Here is a 26,860-nt window from a genome sequence, read left to right as displayed (position 1 = left end):
GGGATTGTTAGGCCACCCCCCCAAGTTGCAAAATGGGGGTGGCCGAAACCACCCTGATTGCTATTGGGGGTGGCTCGGCTACCCCCGTTTGGCCTAGGGTTGTTTCGGCCATTAATTATTCCTTGCTATCAAGCTATATATTAACTAGCTCGGTCAATTTCATTATCTTAAAATATAGCAAAAAACAAATCAAAATTAGCTTGTAACATTATACCTCGTCAAATTTCTTTCAGTTATACATAATGAATTACAAGTAAATGTGAATATTGCTTATTGATACTACTTCAGTACTTCTCTATCCATCAAATATAAAGATCATAAGCAGTAGTTCTTCATCTTATTGGCTGAAACATGCAATTGCATTGAATATTATTATTATTATTATTAAAGAATAATTTCATTAAACTCAAAACAAAAAATCATATATCAAATTCTAGAATTACTCTTTTACCAATAGCCCTTAAAAGTATATGCAATAGACACAGCATACTCATTTTTCATTCCTTTATATCATGTATGTTTGGCCCTCAAGCATGGAACATGTACAGATCAGCCCTTTACCAAGACGTTGGGATAAAGATAATGTTGGGTAGATGAAGAGAAAGTCTTGCATTAGATAATTAAGGACCTTTTGTCCTTTTTCCAAATATTCAAGGACACCATTCATGGACTTAGAGTTATAAGAATAATCATTTAGCAATTAAGTACCAAATTTCTAATTGATAACACATCCAAATAATTAAATCAACTATAGAGTAAAACAACCTGATCAGCTGTCTCTTTCAAATATACAAAAGAAGAAAATTACAAATAATAAAAAAAAAAATTACACTATCCGCATCACTCCATTCTACAGTTTAGAGCTTCTTTTATATCTAAAAATCTATCATTTTCCTTTGCTTTCTCCAAAGTGTATCCCCGTATTATTAAGGCCAGCTATTTACAACTTTAGCCTCACTCAGTCTCAGCCTCTTCAGCCTGCTCTTGAAACCTGTTATAAATGTCAGTCTTATAAAAGCTCCAAGTCCGGACCACCAAAATGAGAGAAGCAAGTGCGCCGAACAGACTGACCACAGTAATGACGATGAAGGATAACTTGTAGCATTCTCCCCCACTACAATTCAACGCCCTCCCAGCCTCCCTTTTGAGTCCCAATGCTGCCATTTGCTTCTCAGCCTCCTTATCGTAGAAATGCCCAGTCAGCTTCACGTTGAGCAAATACAATCCAAGGGGGCTTGTCACTGCCGCATAATTGAACAGAGTGGAGTAGTATTTTAGCCCAAAAAGCTCTGAAATTATTGCAAACAGTAATGGGGCTTGTGCGCCTAAACAAAACCCAATGATAATGGACGCTGCATAAAGTCCGTTCGGGACATTAAGAGCTATGAGAAGGTGACCAGCACATGATACTAGGAGGGTCAGAGTGAGCATGAGGGGGCGAGGAAATTTGTACTTTTGTAGAACAATGTCAGAGACATATCCTGAGGCTACCCGACCTAGATAATTCCAAGTGCTTAAAAGCGACATGAAAGTTCTTATGCTTACCGTTGGGTATCCATAGGAAGATCCAATCTGGGATAGATTGTCTACGGCTGCTAAACTTCCCCCAAACCCACACATTGATATAATAAGAATAGTAATCATGTCCACACTGCAAATTGCTTGGAGTATGGTGTAGTCCTCCCCTCTCTTTGGTGGACGAAACAAATTTTTCCACCCAGGAGCTGGCTCTTCAGTGAGTGAATTTGCTGTACTAAATGAATGAGCTGGTACATATGGAGCTGCCTCTGTGTCATTTATTTCAACTTTCTTGCTCTTCCATAATTTGTATTCTACTGCAAAAACAACAAGAAGTGGGAGAAAGAGCAAGATAATCACTGCCACGGCGCTCCCCACATACTCATTATGTGTAAACACCACCTTTGCTTGAACTATAATCAAGATCATTAAAAATCCAGCAAGACCAAGTGAAAGATACAGAAAATTATAGAAAACTTTGACTTCATTCGGCTGCCTAATAACCTTCTTGTAGTGGATAATAGGAAGAACAACTAGAGATATAACAGCCGGAAACCACCCTATAAACAAAATTAGGGATTTTGAGTCATCCCCATAGATAGCATAATATAGCTGAGAGATTATAGCGCCACTAAGCCCCGCATATCCCTTCAGAATCCCTAACACAAGGCCACGATTTTGAGGAAAGTTCTTTACACTGGGGACAATCGAGGCAGTGCTGGCGAAAGTCTGTGAGTTCGCCCCTATGCAAAGGTACAAGCATATCTTCCAATATTGGGGCGTGGCAATCCTTTTGGTGACAGCAAGCCATATCATCAAATAGCCGAATAGGTTGAGAATTGCACCTATGGATAGGACTACCCATGGGGGCGTGAACTCGTTGATTACGCCGGAAAGGATGCCAACATTAGCGCCCAAGTCCTTAAAGAAGCTGATCGAATTTAGGGTAGTTTGGTCGTACCCGAGAACCGATTTGATGTCATTGGAGTAGAGGCTGAACATGTAGGTCGTACCTGCGGTGGCCATGATCAAAAATGATGCAAAAACCATAAACCACCGCCCTGTGACAACTTGGAGGAGGAAGCCCTTCACTTTCGCACAGCCAAGAGCACCATCACCACGGTTAACTCGCCCAGCCACGTCCATCCCAAATCACGACTGGTCAAACAGGAGAAAAATCAAAAATTTCAATTGAGACAGTACAAAAATACGTAGACAAATAGCAGAGATTCCATCTAAGACAGAAATTCTCAATAATTTTTTTTAAAAAAAAAAGCAGAAAATTGAGGGTGCCTGCCGGTGAGAGCCACCCCTTGGGGGAGGCCCGAATGGCCACCCCCACCACAGGGGTGGCCCGCGAGCCACCCCTGTGGTGGCACAGCCCATCATAAATGGTAGGAAAAGAAAGCAACCCATCATGAAAAGATTGCAAGTGTATAACAAAAGGCACAAACTTTAACACGCACACACAACACACTGAGCAAACCCACATCAAACAGCCACAAACACACATCAAATGGCAAAACCCAGATAAGAAACTGAGAGACTGAAACAGGTAGCATATTGTGTGTTTGTGTGCGTGTGTGTGAAGAGAGAGAATTAGACCCACATCAGATCAGTTAAAAAAGGAGAAGAAAGGAGCAGCCCATCATAAAAGTAAGCAGAGATTGAAGAACAAAAAGTCAACAAGAGTTAAGGGTCATTACAGGGAGAGTGGGAAGCAGCCGGGTCTGAGGAAGTCCTGCTAACGGGAATGAGGAGCTCAGGAGGAACAGGAACAACAGCCATCATGTACTTGTATTTGTATATGATGGGGGTGGCTTTCAGGGGTGGCTCGCGGGCCATCCCTGTTGTTGGGGTGGCTGCCACCGACAGCCACTCCTCAAATTTTCTGTCTTTTTTTATTTAAAAAATAATAATAATAATAATAATAATTAAATTAAACTTTTAGTGTGCGGGTGTGTGGAACATGTTTCAGAAAACTAACGAAAGAAAAGATAGGAAAATCAATTTTTTTTTTGGGATTAACAAATAATAATAGTCATGCATTTCTCGTAAGTGCACGAGTTCGAAAGAACTCAGAATCAATGATGGTATAGCAATGAGAACAGGTTACTGAAATCAACTGCAAAATGAAATAAACAAACAAAAAAAAAAAACTCACAAAAAAATTTGCCATAAGATTTACCTCGGGTTTCTGTCTTTGTCTGGCTGTGTGAAGAAGAAAAAAGAGATATGGGTAAGGAGAGCAAAGTAAAAGGGAGGGGGAATGAAACTTAAGGAGGGAACTAAAAAATAAGGGTACAAAGAAACCAAGAAATATAATGGCATCAATGAGTGCGTTAAGAGGATAATCATAATATTAAAAAACTAGTAACTTTTACTTTTGATGGCTTTTGGGATATTTGGCACTCGTCTCCGCATAGAAGAACCTTCCTTAAGTGGTAAAACAATGTTTTAACTTTTTGTGTAAGCTAGAAGATAAAGCCTAGGTGCACTATTGGTCTGTCTACGAGTTGGGGAAGTTTGTCAGTTAGCACACATATAATCGCACTACTTTAATGTTATGTTTTTATATATATATATATATTTGCTTCTTTGCTCTGGCCATTATTATTGTTGAGTGCGACGTCGTTCTCTGCTATAAATCAATGAAGTTAAGTGCAGAAAAACAACACTATTTACATGGGATCGTCGGCCTGTCACTTTTGGCTTACTCAACACGAGCCTGTTTAAATGCCCAAAGAATAAGATTAAAAGCTTTAAGTAAATCATAAAACAGCTTCATCCAACCAAAATGTTAAAAATAATTTTCGCCTAAAAAAGGCCCATTATATATGGTGATTGGTGTATCCCCGCAACAGTGAAAGATATGGCATAAACAACTTAAAATTACTGAGATTTAACAATCAAGAATCATAAACAAGTTATTACCCATGATGATATAAAATTCATCACACATTCACATTACATACAGAATAAATTCCACACAACCACTACATAAAGCTAAAGCAGACCCTGTCAATGTCCTATATAAGACATTGGACAACGACATCTCATCGACATAACCAGTAGAATTCCTCCGTTCAAAATATATAAATTATATTGATTCATCCTTTGTGAAACCCAATAGCAATAGAGGTATCAGTTTCTTCACATGGGGGTATCAGTATAGGGAAAACTTGTCATTTCAGTGTTTCCCCTTCAGAGCAGCTGCAGGGAAAAGAATCTGATGACAGAACTTTCCTAAAATGGATTATTTTTGTGTAAGCTAGAAGACACAGCGCACTATCTGTCACAGAAAGGGTCCCACAGAAAGTGAATTCTCACTGTCCCTTTCTTGAACATCGGACAAAGGACTAATCTTCAGGATGCAAAAATCAGAAAAATTTAGGCATATAAAAGTTCAAATGGCCCAAGTCAATCTTGTTTCCACCGTCTTCACAAGCTTGAGATTGAAAATATATATATATATATATATATTGGAAAAAATGTAGTTATTTATACTTAATTATACATGTTTTCTTTTATCATTAAAAAATGTGAAAACTGCATGATTTTTGAGCAGCTAATGATCATTAGCTTGTGTGAAATATTTTGGGAAAACATTTTATATTCCTTCGATGTATCGTGAATAAGTATTGTAATTATGTTAACTTTGTATTATTAAAAGTTGTAATTTTGAGTATTTTATTTTTCACTCACTTTTAATTTAATTTATTTTGTAAAATTTTCTGTTAAATTCTAACGAATGATGCTAAAATAATTAAAATGCCCAGTTTTATTTTTTATTTTTTTTTTAGAAGGCGAAAATTCCCTAGTGATTGGCTAACCACCTGAATGCCATCCACTTCGGTTTAATCTTCTTGATTTTGATTTTAGCTTGGTTAGGGTTCAAAGTGATTGATTAAGGTTTAATTTTTCTGTTATGTTGTAATTAATGGATGAAAGTTATTTGAGGACTTGTTGGAGTATTAGTTTCCAAAAATTTCATGTGATGTTGTATGTAGGCCAGCTATTGTAACGGATGAAAGTTTTTTGTAGGAGTTGTAGAACAGTACAATTGTGTTGATCAAAATCTGATGTTTATTTGCTCCTTAGAAAGCATTTGACCATAATTCTAATGAATATTGACCAACACACGAATGAAAATTAGTTGTGCAGCCTACAGGATGGGTAATGATAAAAGTAACGAAGAAGGCATATTTTTCTTTTACGAAAAAAAAAAAAGAGGGACTCGAGTTTTTTGGGGTCATCTCTTATAATATTCTACATTATATACAAATAATCTACTTATAAGTTGTTGATACTATCAAACCATTGTCTTATTCATTTCAATTTATTCGCTACAATACTCTCTAGCCCTCCTTTTCCTTTTCACTTTATTTAATTTTTTCCTCATCTACTTGAAATCCATAAAATCCACAAGCTAAACGACAGGTGGCCATGGAGGTAAATTGACTACAAGGCAACAACATTGTCCCGGAGATCCACAGTTTGAAACAAGTCCCATGCCACAAAAACGGTGGCAACTGTTTTCAGTACAATTAGGAAGGTTAACGCATGACTTATGAATTTGTTGTCCTATTATTGAGGACAAAAAAAAAAATGAAGTAATTATGGCAAATTTAATATTTTCATCATGGTGCTAACATAATTATATTATAACATTACACATTAAAGGAAACAACTACCGACAATACACAAAATAAATTACGTACGTTGGTCAGTCAATTGCTTTTAGCTTCTAACAATATAAAAAGTTTAAGCAAGTTATTTGTACCGCCCTGCACCCAAAAAAAAAAAAAAAAAGGCCAATTTTTTTAAGTCCAAATGTCAAAACTATATTCATTCAACTATATTCTTGAATGAATATTTTAGTTTTTAGCACCAAATATGAATTATAAGTAACTAGAAATGTATTACTCTCTAGAGCATTAGGGTTTTCTCCCTTTCTCTCTAGTGCTGCAGCCTGCCCCCTCCCCTATGGTGAGGGGAGGAGGGATGGCCGTTTGTTGCCTCCCTCCTCCCCCTCACTGGCCCTTGCACCAGATGTCAGTAGTTTACTTGATGTCCCTGGCTCAGGTTGCCTCTTCCCTACCCTTTCTCAGCCGCCCCTTCCTCTTTGTTCTGCTTTTGTCCTTGGCAGGGCTCTCTAGTTGTTTTCTGCTCCTTTCCTTCCTTTTTTTTTTTTTTTTCCTGTGTTTTTGGTGTGATGTTCTTGTAGCCTTGCTTGTGTGCCACTCGGTGTGGGTGCTGATTTTGGGGGTTTCTTTCAAACTCCCCCCAGTTTTGTTTTGTGTTCGCCGCCGATCTCCTCCGCCCACTCTGCCGCCCACCGTCCAATGCTGGGTCTTTCCTCGTGCCCCTCCAGCGATGAGCTTCAACGTCCCCTGCTGCGACGGTTTTTCGGCCAGCTGGCGATCGGTTTCGCCACCCTCCGTCCACTGTTTTGGACTTTTTCCGCGTCGAGCTTCCATTGTTCCGGCGAGTGCAAAATCAGCATCCACACTATGTGTGCCTGTTCCCGCTTGTTTTATTTTCCTCGTATTGTCTTTGTTTATGTTTTTTTCCTGTATGCATTTCATTCCTGTTATTTGCTTGTAATAAGGCCCTACCTCTTTGGTTCGCCCACGTTTTATTTAGGTTTTTGTTTTGTAATAAGGCTTGGCCATTCGATCTGCCTGCTTGGATGTGAACTGAACTTTGGTCCAGATCTTTTAGGTCGTGGATGTGAATTGTAGTCCAAACCTTCGAGTTGTGGACGTGAACTTCATCCTGACTTTTGGGTCGAGGAGGAATTTGCGCTACCTATGCATTGGATTGCGTATGTCTTATGCAGATCTGTTATTTCAATTGAAAACTAGTCATAGGTTAGCGTTTAGGTGATGTTGTATCCTTATAGCTTCGGCTATAATTTGCATTTTCAAGGTTTTGTGCTCCTGCGATGTAAGAGCTTTATGTTCGTGATTATTATCAATGAAATTGGAATGTATTTCTTTTAAAAAAAAAAAATAAGTAACTAGAAAGAATCTTTATACACAAATATATATATATATATATATATATATATATATATAAAGAAATTCGAATATTAAGCCTTTGTTCTTTATTGAATATAAACAACAAGAAGTTTTTTCGTGCACTAAACAACTATTAAATTATGTAGGAAATTTAATATTTCAATGTAAACGGATTTAAGATGATGAAGAAGAAATAACATTTATATAAAGGAGAGTTAACAATACCAGAAAAGAAAACTAGAAAAGTCACCAAAAAAAGGGAGAATGCCGCGGAATGTTTCATATTTAGATGTAAAAAGTAAACTAAAACACTTCAAAATGAATGAAAAACACACATAAACTTATCCCATATGTATAGCAAAGAATAAGTACAATATCAATGTCTTAAGCAAATATGGTAATATTAGGGGAAGGATATCAGACAATAAAAGATATTTAAAAGAAATTTAATAACATAGAAGGAAAATTGAAGCCTAACAAATCAGTTTTTAATTTGTTTTCTTTCTTTCTTAAAATATAATCCAATATTCAAAAATGACTTTAATATTGTATGATTCCCTTATTTATTGTTATGGATATTTTTAAGCCATATTTTAAGAAGGATTGCATAATTAAACTCACAATGAATTCGTAACGTACTCGGCATTGCCGCTATTCACGAAAAGCTGAGAAGGTTTTTCACATTCCCTACTTCGAATCAGGGCCAGTTTAATACATTTTGGGGCTTAAAGTTAAAACGAGAAATTTTAGTGAGGCATTTTTCTTAAATTTAAATATTAATTAAATAATATTTAATTTAATATTATAATTTTATTTAAAAATCATTATTCTCATTTTTTGGAATGCAAAATTGCTTATAAGAGATGTGCAACTGGGTTGTTAACAAACAACACCTAGAATGCACACACACCATCTCCGAGAAAAACGAGCAAGAAAACATGTATTAGTTTTGTTAAATGTTTGTTTTCTTTCTTTAACACATCTTTTTTCGTATAAGAGATGTACAAATCTATCATAAAATTTGTGAGATTTTGGTTCTCACATATTTAAAAGTGAATTTGCAAAAGATATTGACAAAATAGGTGTGGTAGTTTAATCGGATCCGCATAAATAAATTTTAACAGTGAATACTTATTTTTTATACATTTAAAGCACGTACATAATGTGTCACATTATCCAACGTGTAATTTTTTTTTTTTTTCGTGAGTAAGGTGTTTATAGTATCTCCAAGTGTATAGCCAAAAGCCTCATAATAGTCAGATTTGGCTATTATGAGGCTTTTTTATTCCTTCCAACAGAATGGGTAGATTGTAGATTTTCCTTCCAACGTGAATAGTAAATAGGCTAAAAAAGCTTATTCATTGTTCACACTAGAAACCATTTTTTATCATTTGTTTCTCTCTCTTTCTCTCCCCTATCTCTCCCACAGTCCCACTCCCCCTCTATTGATCTCTTCTTCTACCCAAACAAGGATCTTCCGCAAACCCAACCCTTCCCTTGCCCACGCTGCCACTCCACCTCCACCCAAACAACTACAATCTTTTCCAGCCACGCCACTTCTGCAAGTGCTGCTGCCGCTACTGGACCCACGCCACTGAGTCGAATCTACTGGTCTTGAGAGGGAGACGATATGTTGGGTGATCTGTTTGATTTTTTTTCGTCTGGTGTGTCTAAGTTGTTGGGTTGTTTTTGTTTTCTATTTGTTTGGTTCTGATTTTGTGGGTCTTTGTTTTGTTGGAGAGCATGGGATCTTGGAGAGAGACGAGAGTGGAATTCTTGGTGTGAAATTTTGCAGGGATGTTGTTGGTCTAGTTGATGGTAGTTGCTATTCTTTAGAGGCTTTCTTGTGTTTTTCGTTGAGATTGCTTCGTTTCGCAGAAGTTTGAGATTGTAGACAATGGTGAAGATGTTTAGAATAACTTTGATTTGTTGCCTCTGGCTTTTGTTTGTGAGAATTTTGGGTTTCCAGAGTTTCTTCCAATGGTATGGAGAGAGAGACGAGAGAGAGGCGAAGAAAATTATGGGATTAAAAAATAATAAACAAATTATTAAAAATAATATTTTAAAGAAAATAGAGAGTGAAATGCATGATCTGTTTGAGTTTGTATTGAATACTATTAGCTAAAATAGATAAAGGTGTATTTGGAAATGCTCTAATATTATTAAAACACATTGTTTTATACCTTTAAGTCAGATCTTAAAACAGATGATATAACCTAACAAAACATTAATAAAAAAAATAAATAAATAAAAACCTCATAAGGGCTTGAGTTGAGGGTTCGGGGGAGAAGCAGAACTCATTGGAGTTTCAGGATGGGCCTTTAAATATCATGACGTAAGCAAATTGAACAGCTTGGTGAGCCCTTCAAATTGGCCCTATCAGTCAAATTGCTAACAGAAAGGTTTTGTGAAAATAAAACCCACTCTTTCCCTTAGAGATGAACCCGAACCTACAACCATCTAGCACCTATTTATAAACACCCTTGTGTCCAACTATAAGCGACCCGTCACCCAACCTTTACCAGACCCAAATCATATACCAGCTACCGTTTCAAACCCCAATCACAACCGGGTTTCTCTCACCATCTCCATCCCACCCATTTAAAAAAAAAAAAAAAAAAAAAAATTCAATTTTTTTTTTTTTTTATAAGTAAGAAACAACATAATACAAGCTAAGGGCTGGGCAACCTAGACAAAAAGTTCCTAAACCACTGAAATAGGATAGGTAAACAGGAAAAAAAAAGTAAAAAAAAAAATGGCAATGCATCAAATAACTGACGCGAGCCTATGCTTTCTTGGTGCGAAGATCAAGAAAATTGGCTGCCAATGAAGGCGGTAAGACTTGGTGTGTTAGAGATGGCACAACCAAATGATCTAAGGAGAAGAACATAACCAAAAAGGTTCCACAATCCTCTCAAAACCACAAAGATCATATAATTACAAACGGCGACAATAACTCTAAAAAATACATAAAATAATAACAAAAATGCAAAATAAAAAACCCAGAACAAACTAGATAGTAGCATCGATGGATGAAAGGGCAGTGGAAGGCCCCATGGATGCTGATGGTGGTCCTTATGCGCAAGCTACTGCCCGGCGCGTGAAGACCACGTGCTGGTGAGGGACGTCAAGACGCAACATCTGAACCTCGAAGACCGACAGAGGAGATTTGAGGTGGCGGAGATCAGTCGACAAACCACGTTGTATGGAGGGCACACACCCGCGAGTAAGATCTACTCACAAGCGCGTGTTGCGCACGGTCCGGCGCGTGGTGGTCAGATGTGGACGGGTCTGGCGGCAAACAATAGCGGAGACGCCCACCAGCAAGGTGGAGTGGAGCGTGAACAGGATATCTTTTCTGAAATGAATATATCTAACTTTGAAAAAATCAAGTCTAAGGATTTCAAAAAGGATGATAATCCAAGATTGTGAGCAGCTGATGAAGGCATTAATCAGACGATTTACAGGGGAGGAAAGGGCGATGCAGTTATTGAAAGCCCTGAATATATTTACAGGTTTCACTTTCCAATACAACAGACCTAGTAGCTCGTTTTTCACCTACCAATCACCGGCCATGCATGGGCTAACACAATGGCAATTCACCCATTAACAGACGTTTTTTTTTTTATTATTATTTTATTTTTTATTGAAATCCCTAAATATATTTAGGGGTTTCACTTTCCAACACAACAGACCTAGTAGCTCATTTTCCACCCACCAATCACCGGCCATGCATGGGCTGACACAATGGCAATTCACCCATTAATAGCTTCTTCTTTTTTCTCTTTTTTTTTTTTTCAAAAAAAAAGTTAAAGCTTTTATCTATAGCCTTTATTCCTTATCTTTATTGCTGTATAACGCCCCATTCATTTGATAATCCCACACACGCTTGTATCACGCAGTGCCCCTCCTAATAATTCAATAGCATTCTTCTTCCACTTATGTTACTTCCTTAAACCCCTTCTAAAATATTTATTTTACAAAAACTTTCAGATCTTAATTATAACTTTAATTCTATCAGCATAATATTAATTAGGAGAAAGTCCATATAACCCCCTCAAACTATTACTCAATTGACAATGTCCACCCCCCTTCCCCCCCCCCCCCCAAAACTACTAAAAATTGTCAATGTTTCCCCTAATGACGAAATTACCCTTCGTAAATTTTTTTTTTTTTTTTTAGAAAAAAGAAAAATTCTAGAAAAAACCTAAAACTAACCAAAAAAAAAAATATCCAAACGATGGCCATTTAAAAAAAAAAAAAAAAAAAAAAAAAAAAAATCAATTTTATAAGAAAAAAATTTAAAAAAATTCAATTTTTTTTTTTTTATAAAAATTGAAAATTTTAGTTTTTTTTTTTTTAATAATTTTATTTAAATGAAAAGTTTTAAAAAAAAATTCGTTTAATAAAATGAAATTTTTTGTTTTTTAAAACTAAATAAAATAAAATTTTCTGTTTAAAAAAAAAATTAAAAATTTTTGTATAAAAAAATTGTTTTTTTTTTATAAATATTATCTTTAAATTAAAATTTTTTGTTTTTAAAAAAAATCATTTTTTTTTTTTTTGAATTTATAGGGTATTTTTGTCTTATTGAGAAATCTATAGGGGCATTTTTGTCTTATTGCTAGTTTTGGGAGGGACATTGATAATGTTTTGGTAATTTGGAGGGGACATTGTCACAATTGAAAGTTTGGGGACGACATTGTCAATTGGGTAATAGTTTGAGGGTGGTATGTGAACTTTACCCTATTAATTATTATATTAAAATATATGTTTAAAAACATTTTTAATTTACAACACCTATGTGCACTTTCTCGGATTCGTAGTCTACACTCTCCAATAAAAGAGCGTGATCTGTTTCCTCATTGGTGGGTTCTTGAACCCTCTTTGCTTTCACTTAGGAGCCAACTTACCACATCCAACTTTTCATTGCGATCATGGAAACGTTGCCGCATCACATATTCGAAGCTTCCAACGCCACCGACGGCAAGTACTACCACCGGAGAATGATGATGCACATGTCCTTCTGGGGCAATCAAACCGAGGTCCTCTTCTCGAGCTAGCCTAGGATGAGCCCCGCCACGTACGCCTTGGCCCTGGTCTTCGTCTTCGCTCTCCCCGTTCTTGTTGAGTGGCTCTCCCACTACAAAGTTGTAAAGCCAGGGACGAACGATGTCACTACAGAACTGGTTCAGACAACGTTGTATACGGTGCGCTCTGGGGTGGACTACATGCTCATACTTGCCGTGATGTTGTTCAACGGTGGCGTATTTCTTGTAGTTGTTGGTTGATGCATCTTGGGATTCTTGTTCTTTGGGAGTTGTGCTGTTAGGAAGTCCGGTGTGCCTGGCTCATGTTCTGAGAGACCGTCCAATCGTCCTCTTGTGAAATGTTGATGTAATGGATATTGATGTGTTTGGATTCTAAATTGTTGACAGAATATAATATTGTGTTTCTAGCTTATTATGTTTTGTTGCTCCTCAGGTTTGTTTCAACTGAAAATGAAATCACTTTAATTATGCCCAGTATTTTAAGGCAACCTGCAACTTGGATACAAATAATGTGAAGTTTTATTGTTTTTTTTTTTTTTTTTCTTTCTTTGATTATAGTTACGTAGGCAATAACAAGTTATATATTGTGAAAGAAGTGTTGGAGGCGAGATGGGGATCCTCGTAGTAACAACAAACTAGACAAGTCCAAAAATCCCAGGCAAGAAATAGATAGGCAATTACTATATAGGTTTCATTGTTGACCTTGTTTTACTGGAGGATATAGATGCAAATCTCCCATTCTCCAAGTATCGAGCTAGATGCATCTGTCAAAGTCCGATGGCATGTCAATCTAATTATTTTTCGCTTGCTAATTATTTATTTCAAGCTCTTGTCTTCTGTCCTTTAAAGTTTAATTAACTCCATTCCGCCAAGGACAACTCTCCAAAATTATGTATCTAGAAAGTAACCATAACAACGTAACTTTTAAAGTTTTTGCTTATTGTCATGCAAATTAAGCAAATGCCTCCAAGAAGAAAAAAGGCAAATGGGCCGGGCACCAAGATCATTGAACCGGAGAGGATCCAATCCATGTAAATGGAAGGGTAAAATTGTATTAAAAAAGATGTAAAATTACAATTATACCCCCTCATTTACATGAACAAGCTCCTGAAATCCGGGCACGAAAATGTGGAACTTCAATTCATTTAATTCTTTTTGTTTTAATCTTTGATTAGTATCTCGTTGGTCTCTCAATTTATTTTCACTTCTGTGACCAAGTCCTTGTATATATATATATATATATATATATATATATATGAAGTGCCCTCTCAGTTCATCAGCTTCAGAATGAGACCGTTTAACGTCTCCATGGAAAAATAAAGAAAAAATTGATATATGGTTAATAATATATTAGCACTGACATGATCGGCCATGCACATACAAAACAAACACATCTTTTTAACCTTTAGTACTTACTTGCCCAAGTGAATTGCCGTTACGCATGCATGTTAATTTGTCAACTACATATACTTTTTTCTTTTTTTCTTTTTTCTTTTTTAAGGTTGAATTTCACAATATATTTATGAAGAGTTATATATATATATATATATATATATATATAGATAAAGTCCACTTAACCCCCTCAAATAACAATCTACCCCCCAAACTATCAAAACAATGACAATATTACCCTCAATGCTAGCAAACTAACAAAATTACCCTTACAAAATTTTCAATAAGACAAAAGTCCCCTTAAAATTTTGAAAAAATAAATAAATTTTAGTATTTATTTTAGCAATGTTAATTTCATCATTTTGTTAAAATTGAGGGTACATTATCATTGTTTTTGTAGTTTATGAAGTAAATTATCACAATTGATAGTTTTTGGAGTAGATTGTCAATGGAATGATAGTTTGAAGGGATTACGTAGACTTTATCCTATATATATATATATATATATGTGTGTGTGTGTGTGTGTGTGTGTGAGAGAGAGAGAGAGAGAGAGAGAGAGAGATATGGCAATAAAAATACATAAATAAATAAATATTTATACAATTATACCAATATACCATTGTATGATATAAAGTTATAAACTCTTTTTTGGACTTTGATATTTGTTCCTTAAGCCTTTTTTTTGGAACATTGAAGTACAATGTCTTGTGGGGATATCAATTTTAACTTTTTTGTGTGATTTAGGTGACTCAGACTATATATAATCTTTGTCCATGAAAAGAAAGAGGAAAATCCTGATGTCAGACAAAAAATGTTCAATTTATTCTCGACATATATAAAGGAATTCTATTGCATGATAACGCAGATACAAATTTAGATATATCCTAATACTAGGAAGGAACACAAAAATGCACTGAATTACACTATTCTTTTGATGTCGTAGAAAACACCATGATGTTTTAAAGCCAGAGTTCTAAAACAAAAACACTATTGTTAGTAAGAAATCACCACTTAATATTCACTAGTACAAACAGCAATACATTTCTAGAATTCTCATGATGGACTGTTAAGGAAATGAGTTAGTGCCTTGCCTGTGTCGTCATACATATAACTACGGCTTCGGCAACACTGCTCGACGAAAATCCCATTTCTCTCAGAAGTGTGTGGCCATTGACAAATTCTCGAACCAAAAGAGAGATAGAAACATTTTTTCAGGTAATCTACTAGAAAAGTCAAACTTTAATGCCAAGCTACAACATATCATTAAGTCCAAGAGCAAGAAATGATGACAAGGCTCACCAAACTAGTACATACAAAACAATAAGACATTCATGAGCCAAAGAAATTTATTAGTTGTATGCATTGGGGCACTTTTTCCCACATTTGTCCGCTCAAACATTTCTTGCAAAAGCTACAATTGAAGAGAACCACTCAGGAACTAATTGATCAACTTCTGGACTTGAGAATGAGAAACCAAAGAAACAAATTCATCCTAAAAAAATTAAAAGAAACAAATGCATGATATAATTGGTATATTCAAATTGTAGGTTTTGTTAAGTTAACTGGGAGTTTATGCTTCTACAAGGAGAAGTACTAGGTTCGAAGCAAATCTCCAAACAAAGCTGAAAGCAAATCAGACCCAATTTAAATAAAAGAAATCCCAATTTGCTAAAATTAACAAAACTGGAACAGTTTGAACCAACAAAAGCTTCTTACCCAGCAAGATAACTATTCTCTAAGCCTATCATGCAAGGAAGAGCTAAACTTGAGCAAGAAACACTAGAGTTCTGTTATGGTGATTAATTTGCTCAGATTTTCTTTTCATCACTCACAGAAAGTTTTCATTTCTGTCTTCTTTTTGTCACTCTCTGTGCAAGAACAGTACCCAACATCAATTATTTTCTTTCCTGTATAGCTTTCCCAGAAACCAAACAAGAGATTTTAAAAAACAGAGAAATTAATACCATTTCATTCAGTTTCTGTTTCATCTAGATCAAGAACAACTACTGGGATTGAAATCACGTTCACAAAAGGCCAACAAAGTTCGCTCGGGCTCACATGTTGGTCGGCACTAAAATGTAGCATATCAAACATAAACCAACAGTGAACTATACTATTTGCAACTATTAAGTTAAGTTGAGATTAATTTCTGGAAAGCAAAAAATACAGAAACATGATATCCAAGATTACCTAGAAAATTAATACAAAAGTCGAAGAGATTAATGCCGTTGTCAAAGATCTTTCATATACAGTCATAGAAAGATCTCAAACACACCTTAGCAGTTATGATGCCGAGACTTCAACAAGAAAGACGGGTGGCTGGGAGAGAACAACTGGTTTTTTGTGAGTATCTTTATGTGTGTTTGAGTTTGTGTCGTAGAATCCACACATACGCATATCTCTAGATCTAATCCGATAAGAAATGTAGGGAAACATCATCAAATCGAAGAAATGCGAGGAGAAAGTGATGGATCTTAAGGAATCCGACCTGCATGTTGCATTTGACGAGGTCGAGACGAGTGACGACCATGTGAGTGAGACTGCAACTGCGGGAAACCTTCGGTTCTGAAATAGCATTGTAGAAGGTTCTTTGCTGCTTGTGTGACAAGTCGTAATTTGTTAAAAGCCAAATACTTCTTGGCTTTTGTTTGAGGTAGAGGTGCATATGGCTTTTAGTTGTTTTGCTGAAATAGAAAAGGCGTTCTCCTTGAAGTACTAACAATGCCCCAAATTTTAATATTCAAATAAAGAGATTTTAAATTTTGGATTAAGATCAGATTATAATTTTTTTTAGATTAAGACCATATTATATATTTTTTTGGACAAAGTAATAATTTTGAAGAAATTTTTGGAGACAGAGATATTATGGAAATGAATTATTGTTTATGAAATTTAGTTTAGAGGCTAGCTTTGATTTTATTGTTAAGCTCTAATTTTTATGACGGGTAAATTAAAAATCAAAGAATTTTATTAGGGCTAAGGGAGTTACTTATAATGGTAACAGTGCTAAATAGTAATAATATGAAATGATAGTGTAGTCTGTGTAGATGGGAAAAAGAAAAATGGAGACAGTTTTGTAATTAAAGGAAATAAGGAGGGCTTTTAGGTAATGTGCAAATGTGATTTAAAAAAATATATATAATATTAAAAAGAGAAACCAAATGAGGTAGCTGATTTGGTTAAGGAAACCAAACAAGTTGAGTACTTATGGCCGTTGGGAGACTGGTTTTCTCTTGGGCTACGAGAGAGACGCACTCCTCCTTAAGTTGAAAGCAAGCTCATTAAAGGATAATGTTTTTTTGCATCTTTTGAGAGAAAAAAGAAGAAAGAAGAAAGAAAAAAAAGACATTACTGCTTATATATATATATATATATATATAGCCTTGTTTTCGAAAAGAGAGAACCAGAGCAAATAGGCATATGCTCTCCCCCTTTTGAACCTAATGTTCACTCCCCATTCTCAGAACTCTCTCCCCCTACTACTCACACCTCTTCTCATCATATATGTAATTATGCTATCGTTCATGGTTATATATATATATATATATATATATATATGTTTGAGAGAGAGTAACTAGTAGGTCAGGTGAGAGTGAAGGATTTGTTTTGGGTCACTCAGTTTCAACTCTCTAATCTGTTTATTATTTGAAGGGAAAAAAAAAATAGAGATAGAGGAGGAGAATATTGTTCCACTTGTGATGAGCTTGAAATCAGGTACATGGAGATAGAGGAGGGGAATATTGTTCCACTCGATGAGCCTGAGATCAGGTACATGGAGATAGAGGAGGAGAATATTATTCCACCTGCTAAGCCTAAGACCAAGTACACAGGAGTTAAAGCCGTAGCCGTAATCATCGGTAAGATAAAGAATGAGAGAGCTCTAGGTTTTGGACTTACACTCATCTTTTTCTTTTCGTTTTAATCTTAAAACATAAAAGAAAAAATATTGCAAGGAATGAAGCATTTTGAGAAGCTTGGAACAATTAGATCTTTAGCAAACTTCAAGCTTTATTTGACCACCGTCTTCCACATGAAAGTCTTGACAACTACAACAATCATTAACATTTTCAACGGCATCATAAACATAGTACCCATGTTGGGAGCCTTCCTCTCCGATTCATAAACATAGTACAAGACCTTAGCCTTTGCTTCTGTGTGTTCTCTTCTGGTACCCCTTGCCCATAATTCCTTGACTTTGTTCTTCGCAACATCTCTACAACAATCAATAAATTTATGCTATTTTTTTTTCTCTTTCAAGGGCATGATAGGACTAATGTTAACAACAGCAATTTTCAAACTGCACCCTCCACAATGTAACAATAGCACGTGTCGAGCCAACGGCTTGACAATTAGCCTTCTTGCTAGCCGCACTCAACCTCCTAGTTATCGGAGCTGGAGGTATCCGTCCATGTAACCTAGCTTTAGTGTTGGCCATTTCAATTTGATGACCAAATCCGGCAAAAAGGGGTATTCGTGGTATTATTTTAGCTTCACATTTACCGTGATTGTATCAGCAACGTTCATCACGTATGCGCCGACCAAGAACTGGGCAGTTGGGTTAGTCATTCCTGCGTTTTTTATGTTCATTCCATGTGCATTATTTTTTTGAGATTCAAGGTCTTATGTTAAGGTAAAACCCCAGGCATGCCCCCCTAGTTAGTATGGCACAAGTAGTGGTGGCTGCCACTAAGAAGCGTCGGTTAAAACTGCATGAGAACAAACAATTTAACCTTTACAACTACATGCCCAACCATTCCAACAACTTCAAGCTAACCTACACGGATCAGTTTGGGTAAGAAATCACAATTCCACACTTTATATATGTTAAAAAAGTTTTAAATATTTGAGTAATCTAGTCTAAATCATGGCTAGGTTTATTGACAATGCTACAATCCTTCCTTCAGAAGACCAAATTAAATCTGACGGATTGGCTTGCAACCCATGGCAACTATGCAGCATACAACAAGTTGAAGAATTGAAATGCATAGCAAGATTAATTCTCATTTGGGCATAAGTCATTGTCTTCCATCTTGCTTTAGCCTAACAACAAACCTATGCAGTTGTCCAAGCTACTCATTCCTATGGACGCCTAGGCAAAGGCAGATTTGAGGTGCTTGCAGCATCTTATGGAGTCTCTTCCAAGCTAACCATTGCTATGTGAATTCCAATTTACGACCGTGTCATGGTTCCTTTCTTTCGAAAGCTCACTGGCAAAGAAGGCAGCATCACACTTCTCCAAACAATTGGCATCGGAATTGTTCACTCAATTTTGACTATGGTCGTTCCTGGTTTAGTTGAAATGCGGGGAAGGAGCTTAGCTCATTATCTTTTAAGGCAAACACTAAGGAGGTATCATATCATCTATATCTGGCATATGGCCAATCCATCAACTTGCACTTGTTGGGCTATGAGAGGCTTTCAACTCCATTGGCCAAATTGAGCTTTATTATAAAGAGTTTTCAAAGAACATGAGGAGCTTTGTTGGGACTTTCTTCTCTTGTAACCTAACCTTCTCGAGTTTTCTAAGCGGGATTGTTGTTTCAGTCGTTCATAAGATCAACTTGAAAGCTCGGATAGGAGATTGGTTGCCGGAAGATCTTAACAAAGGGAGATTGGAATACTTTTATTACTTGATCGCAGCTCTTGGGGTCCTCAACTTTGGATACTTTTTGTTGTGTGCTAAGAGGTATAGATATAAAAGGGATGGTGGAAACACTAGGCTTTAGGAATGTCGATTAAGAACCGAAAAGATGAATACTATGAGCAGATGACTGTTGAACAAAAATGTTTTTGAAATTTTTTTGAAGATGGTGATGCAAACTATAAAATCAACTTGTTTTATAATTACAAGTAGGGGTGGGAAAATGAACGGCCTACCAATTACCGACCGCTTATCGATTACGACCGAACCGAAATTAACCATCAACTAACTCATGCGAGACAAAAATCAATATGAATTTTTTATACCGACATCGGTTCAGCTAATCGGTATAAAATTTTTGTTGTCGGTTAACCAAACCGCAAAATTTGACACGAATCAAGGCTTTTGACAAATGGACTTAGAGGAGTGATTTTTGTTGAAAGTATTTGGTAAATTTTTTACATTTTATAATCTAATTGTTTGCATCTTATGTTCAATAAGTTATTTTAGCCCAAAAAAATAAAACACCAATTTGGGCTCCCAAAATAACTAATTTTTTGTCCATTTAAAAATAGCATTGGCCCAATTAAAAAAGTTCATAGTTAACCGATTAACCGACCGCAATTAACCGATTACCAAAATTAACCAAAAATTTTGAAATATTTGTTATCGAAATAAAATCAGTGAATTAACCGATTTAACCGACAATTTTGGTTAACCGATCGATAATGGCTTTACCGAACCGAACCGATACCCACCCCTAATTACAAGATCAGAAAACAAGTTGATTTTCAAGTTTGCATCACCATCTTCAAAAATTCTCAAAGACATTCTTGTTCAACAATCATCTGCTTATAGTATTTGATCTTCTCCGTTCTTTATCGACCTTCCTAAATCCTAGCGTTTACATCATTCTTTTTATATCTATACTACTTAGCACACACCAAAAAGCATCCAAAGTTGAGGTGACCCCAAGAGCAGCGATCATGTAATAAAAGTATTTCAATCTCCCATTGTTAAGATCTTCCGGCAACCAATATCCAGTCCGATCACTCAAGCTTGATCTTATGAACGACTGAAACAAAAATCCCGCTTAGAAAATTCGAGAAGGCTACACTACAAGAGAAGAAAGCCCCAACAAAGCTCCTCATGTTCTTTGGAAGCTCCTTATAATAAAGTTCAATTTGGCCAATGAAGTTGAAAGCCTCACACAGCCCAACAAGTGCAAGCTAGGGATTAGCCATAAGCCAGACATAGATGATATGACACCTCCTTTTTGTATTGGCATCATAAGATAATGAGCTAAGCTTCTTCACACTTCAACCAAACTAGAAACGACCATAGTCAATATTGAGAGAACGATTCCGATGCCAATTGTTTGGAGAAGTGTGATGTCCCCTTCTTTGCCAGTAACATTTTGAAGGAAAGAAACCACGACTCAGTCGTAGATTGAAAATCACATAGCAAGGATTACCATGAAAAAGACTACATCTGGAGGCACCTCAAATCCGCTTTTGCCAAGGCGTCTATTGGAATAAAAATCTTGGAAAACTACATAGGTTTGTTGTTGGGCTTTAACAAGATGGAAAACAATGTTTGATGCCCAAAATAGGAATTAATCTTGCTATACATTTCAATTCTTCAACTTGTAGTATGCTACATAGTTTCCATGGGTTGGAAGCCAATCTCAAAATTAATTTGGTCTTCTACAGTAAGGATTGCAGTCTTGTCAAGGAACATGAGGCCATGATCACTTAAGATTAGATCACTCAAATATTTTTTTAAAAAAATTAACATAAATTGTGGAATACACTTACCTAAACTAACATGTGCATGGTAGTTTGAAGTTGTTGGAACAGTTGGGCAAGTAGTTGTAAAGGTTAAATAGTCTATTCTCAAGCAACTTTAATCGACGCTTCCTAGTGGCAACCACCACAACTTGTACAATACTAACTAGGGGACTTCCCTAGGGTTTTACCTTAACATAAAACCTTGAACCCAAAATAAATAATGCACATAAAATGAGCACAAGAAACGCAAGAATGGTTAACCCAATCACCCAATTCTTACTCTGCACATGCGTCATGAACGTCACTGATACAATCACGACAAATGTGAAGCTAAAATAATACCAATTGAAAAAACTATTAATGCCCCTCTTGTCGGATTCGATCATCAGATTGAAATGGTCATGACCAAAGGTTAGGTTACATGGACAAATACCTCCAGCTCGAACAACTAGGAAACTGAGTCTGACTAGCATGACAGCCAATTGCCAAGCCGTTGGCCTAACACGTGCTATTGTCACACTGTGGAGGGTGCAATTCAAAAATTGCCGCTATTAACATTAGTCCTATCATACCCAGGAAAGGAAAAAATTAGCATGAATTTATTGATTGTTGTAGATATGTAACGAAGAACATGTTGAGGGGACATTAGATATACATACAATTTTGAGATCCTTGATCTAAAATTGAAATGACACATGGGAAACCCGATCTAAAAATTAGAAAAATTATCCAAATTTAAAGGGTTATGACAATTGTCATAGTGTAAATCAATGGATTCATATTAATTATGAGCAAGGGGTACCAAAGGAGAGGACACGGAAGCAATGGCCAAGGTCTTGTAACATCCAAATTAAGAATTGGAGGGGAAGGCACCTAACAAGGGCACTATGTTTGTTGTGCCGTTGAAGATGTTAATGATTGTTGTAAGTGTCACGACCTTCATGTTGAAGAAGGTGGTCAAATTAAGCGTGAAGTTTGCTAAAAATCCAATTGTACCAAGCTTCTCACATGCTTCATTGCTTGCAATCTTTTTCTCTATGTTTTAAGATTAAAACAAAAAGAAAAAGAAGAGTGTAAGTCAAAAAACTAGAGCACTCTCATTCTCTATCTTACAGATGATAAAGGCTACGGCTTTAACTCCTATATACTTGATCTTAGGCTCATCAAGTGGAACAATATTCTACTCCTATATCTCCATGTACCTGATCTCAGGCTCATTAGGTGGAACAATATTTTCCTCCTCTATCTCCATTTTTTCCCTTCAAATAATAAACAGATTAGAGAGTTGAAACTGAGTGATACAAAATAAAACCTTCACTCTCACCTACTAAATATTCTCTCTCAAACATGCATATATATATATATATATATATATATATATGAGAAGAGGTGTGAATAGTAGGAGAGAGTTCTAAGAATGGAGAGTATTAGCTTCAAAAGGGAGAGAGCATATGGGCTATTTGCTCTATTTGTCCTTTTGAAGACAAGGCTAGATATAATATATATAGGCAGAAGTGTCTTTTTCTTTTCCTTTCTCTTAAAAGATGCTAAAAAACATTACCCTTAGATGAGCTTGCTTTCAACTTAAGGAGAGCGTCTCTTTCCTAGCCTAAGAGAAAACCAATCTCCCAACCTTGCTTCTGCCTTGGACGAAGAACGGCCTCCCCGTTCTTCCCTCTTCCTCCACTTCTCCTCCCTTTACTATTAACAACTCACCAATAATTTCGACATTTTAAAATGGACATGTTAGCAGCTAGGAGAGCACATTATTACTCAGCGCACCAAGTTGGAAATCATTTTGAAATCGCAATAAGGTAGCTTGTCTTGGGAATAAGAATACCCAGAAGCTAAGAGATCACCATCATTCAACACTAAAATTATTCCATAATGGCCACAAAGGGCCAGCAGGTCTTTCTATTTATCCCTACACTCTGTAATAAGATAATAATACTCTACACAAATACCAAATCAAACCAATACTCTACACAAATACCAAATCAAACCCTAAATTAAACATCTAACGAAACAAAAGAAACAAGCACAATGGATAAGCCAAGTCATTAGCAAAAATCAGCTACACGTATTCCCCTACTTTGAGTTCTCGTATATTTAATCGAAACAATAATCAAGCCTGCGCTTTCAATTAAAGCTAGATCCTAAGATTCACAATCACATTACAATAATCACATGTTAGAGAAATAATTGAGGGCTCATAGGCAAGTCGCTCTCCTTTGTCGCTGAAGACTACCAAAACGATCATTGATTAACATTTCACACTAAAGAGAAAGAAAAAAAATCAAACAGAGATCATAGGGTTTGTAGAAAATTCAAGTTCAAACTAAAACAGCAAAAACAAGGATTACTAATTATAAAAGAGGCTTTAAGTAAATTTACCTTAAAAGGTAACAAAGCCAATGGAGATGATATGGCCAATAATGATTGGAGACTTAAAAATTTTATGTGAACCTAGAAAAAAAAAAGTAGAATAAAACATATAAATAATACATTTATTTATGATAAAGAGAATAAAAAAAAGATTATTATACATGAGAGTTGCTAAAGATGGTCTAATGCTAGAAAACAACCAAAAATCAAAATCCAAATAGCACAGACACAATTTGAACTCAACCACTAACGAATAATTATAAGAGAAATTAATAATAAAGAAACCCAACTAAGTAAGAGTGAATATTTAACACAAATGATTTTTTATGATTGATATTGTTTTAATACTTGCATTAAAAATTCAACAAGAATAGAAAATATTTGATTTTCTGTATCAAAATTCGTCTATATCAAGATATCATAGCTCACACGGACCATGAGGACGACTCATCTACAACGAAGATATCAAACCAATGTGGGAAAGAATCAAGCCTACCAAGGAAAGTGGAAGCTGATAAGTGAACAATCCAACAATTCAATTGTAGAAGAAAATTCACTTACAAATAGAAACAAATTGCGTTTATCAAGCCAGACACAAGTCAATGTGCTATGACAATATAATTAAGAAATGAGTTACTTGACATGAGTGCTTGACAAAGATAATAAAGTGTGTGCCATTGCAATGCAATATGTCCACGAATGTTCTCTTCTTTTAAACCTGCCCAGTGCATCGTTGGTTATATTAATAGGCTCAAAAACACCATGATAGCGTACCATCACCATGACATAAACCAAAACTAAATCATATAGGGTGTCAAACATATCCAGGTCAAAGAAGAAGGCTATAAAATGACGGCTATGTTTGTTAAACACTTTCCCCTCCCCTCAATACTATTCACTTCCTTTTTCCAAAAAAATCAACATCAAAATATTCTCACTTTTTTCACTTTTTATATTACATCATTCACTTGTTACTACTATTCAAACAAAAAAATCACTACAAAGCAAAACTTTTCTATTTTTCAATTTCACTTTTTCACTTTTCTATACCAAACATTATTCTCATTCTTTTAACATAACTCATGACCAGTAACAGGGGAAGGGGAGGGGGTTAACAAACAAGGCTGATGTGCCTTGTGTTGACATAGAAATCAATTATTAACAACAGAAATGAGGACCCCGATGAGAAACTCAAAATTCCCAACAAAACAAATGTGAATAGAGGAATTGCCAATAAAAACAAAAGAAGCATACACCAATTCATTTAGATTGCAAACCTCCATCCCTCATAACATGCATTAGAAAAACATTACATGAACAGAACAGGTCTGAAAATGATGTCCTCACGAGACCCAGATCAACAAAAGCATTTATTTTAGATAAATTTACAACAAATCAGACCAATTACAACCAAATTGCTAAAAGATCCAATCTTACATACCAAAATCAAAACACATCATGCCAAAGAAAACAGGAAAAAAATTAAAAATTAAAAACAGAACCAACATTTGTGATGTTCGGAACCTTATCCGCATACCAACAAATCAAACCTAAAACAAAATTGAAATACAAAAGGAAGAAACCTTATCCGCACACCCAACAAATCAAACCCAAAACAAAATTGAAATACAAAAAGAAGAAACTTGAACTCTGGAGAACAAAAAAAGTTTCACATATGTTTTATACTTTAACATTACCATTCTAGCTGAATCATGTCTCATTGTTCTTCTCCTCTATCGGCTAATCTCTTTCTCACTAAGCTTGAGCCGAACAAGGGATAACTGTGGGGAAAGAGTTGTAATTAACAACTCCACAAAGTTTGGAATTGCAAAAAATTCCACCATAAACTCTAAAAAAAACTAGTCAAGGGAGTCAAAAACCCAAAGACCAAAATCAACGAGACAATAAATTACTCAGAAAGAGAGGCCAAAAGTTGAAATATTAAGCAAGAAAAAACGTGAACTATGGGAAAAAAAAAAAAAAAATGTAATCTTTTCTTAAACACCCCGTCGATACCAACAATAATCGTCCGACAGCAAGCATAACCTCCAAACCTTTATAAATCAACTTAATTTAAACTACAATGTAAATCTCCATATAAACCCTAAATTTACATCTCAAATCAGAACAATTAAAGGGGAAAAATCCTTACCTTGTCTCGAGCTTTCTTCCTACACACTGGTTTTCCTCTCATTCGTCGATCGGTGGCTAGAGCTGCTATGGGATGGCACCAGCAGCCATCAACTGATCAACACCTCAGACTCGAAAACTCTATCTCTCAACTCTCTCTATCAGACTTGTGTTTTCTCTCTCTCTCTCTCTTCTCTGCGCCCGAGTCTCTCTCTTTCTCTTTCTCTTAGATCGTCTCTCTCTCTCTGTCTCGGCGTGGCTGCTCAGAAGAAAAGGGAGAGGACGAAACAAGGGAAGAAGACTGAATATGAAGGACAACAGAAAAAACAAAAATCGAGCGTGAGTTTACATTCTAGAAGCTAGTGCAGATTTTGGATGAAAAGACAAAACAAACCGAAATAAAATCATTTATCCGTCACCAATTGAAAGGATCAGTCAAATAATGAAGGGTATAATTGTAATTTACCACTTATCAAATAAAAGTTACTGTTCAGACCGCTTTGCCACTTTTTTATACATCTTTTAAGTATATATATATATATATATTGCACTTGCAATATTAATGCGAGATACAATGCATGTCACTTGGGCTTTGAGCTTAGCGGAGTAATAAATAAGCGAATAGGGCTAGAGTTGTTAATAGTTGGAGTGGGCCGTTATAAAAGGAATTCAGATGATAAAGGTCTCAAGAAAATTTGTAATTCATTAGACTCAAGTTCCTCCAATTACTTAATTCAATATTCAATACGTATTTCGTTCATAAACTACCATTTCTTCATTCTATCCATCTCATGAATCATCCACATATACAACCATCTTATAGAGAACTATCAATAAACACATATTCATTTCATTCCTCAACCACATATCAAATACGCATTCAAATACATTCTAGAAATATAAAGAACTTTACAAAATGTTGGATTTGGG

At 35.8% G+C, this 26,860-nt stretch overlaps 1 protein-coding gene and 1 long non-coding RNA gene across 5 annotated transcripts; both read right to left on the bottom strand.

The window, feature by feature from the left end:
• Window positions 1-911: 911 nt before the first annotated feature.
• Window positions 912-2,664, bottom strand: LOC132162450 (protein NUCLEAR FUSION DEFECTIVE 4-like). The gene has a single exon (XM_059572687.2). It carries the CDS (start codon window positions 2,662-2,664, stop codon window positions 955-957), a length of 1,710 nt encoding a protein of 569 aa, XP_059428670.2. The 3' UTR covers window positions 912-954.
• Window positions 2,665-14,786: 12,122 nt separating this feature from the next.
• LOC148583485 (uncharacterized) lies at window positions 14,787-26,226 on the bottom strand. Of its 4 annotated transcripts, none has more exons than XR_015909335.1 (4): window positions 25,953-26,226; window positions 25,498-25,581; window positions 23,810-23,881; window positions 14,787-23,691 (listed from the first exon to the last, which is right to left on the bottom strand). It is a non-coding gene; the product is annotated as an uncharacterized LOC148583485 (long non-coding RNA). The 4 variants fall into 4 exon arrangements; XR_015909337.1 differs by having other exon boundaries at window positions 14,787-16,668; XR_015909336.1 differs by lacking the exon at window positions 25,498-25,581.
• Between the last annotated feature and the right edge of the window lie 634 nt (window positions 26,227-26,860).

The sequence above is a fragment of the Corylus avellana genome, chromosome 10 (genome assembly GCF_965113065.1).
Source record: "Corylus avellana chromosome 10, dhCorAvel1.hap1.2, whole genome shotgun sequence".
Classification (NCBI taxonomy): domain Eukaryota; kingdom Viridiplantae; phylum Streptophyta; class Magnoliopsida; order Fagales; family Betulaceae; genus Corylus; species Corylus avellana.
This window is presented reverse-complemented; position numbering and strand designations above follow the sequence as displayed.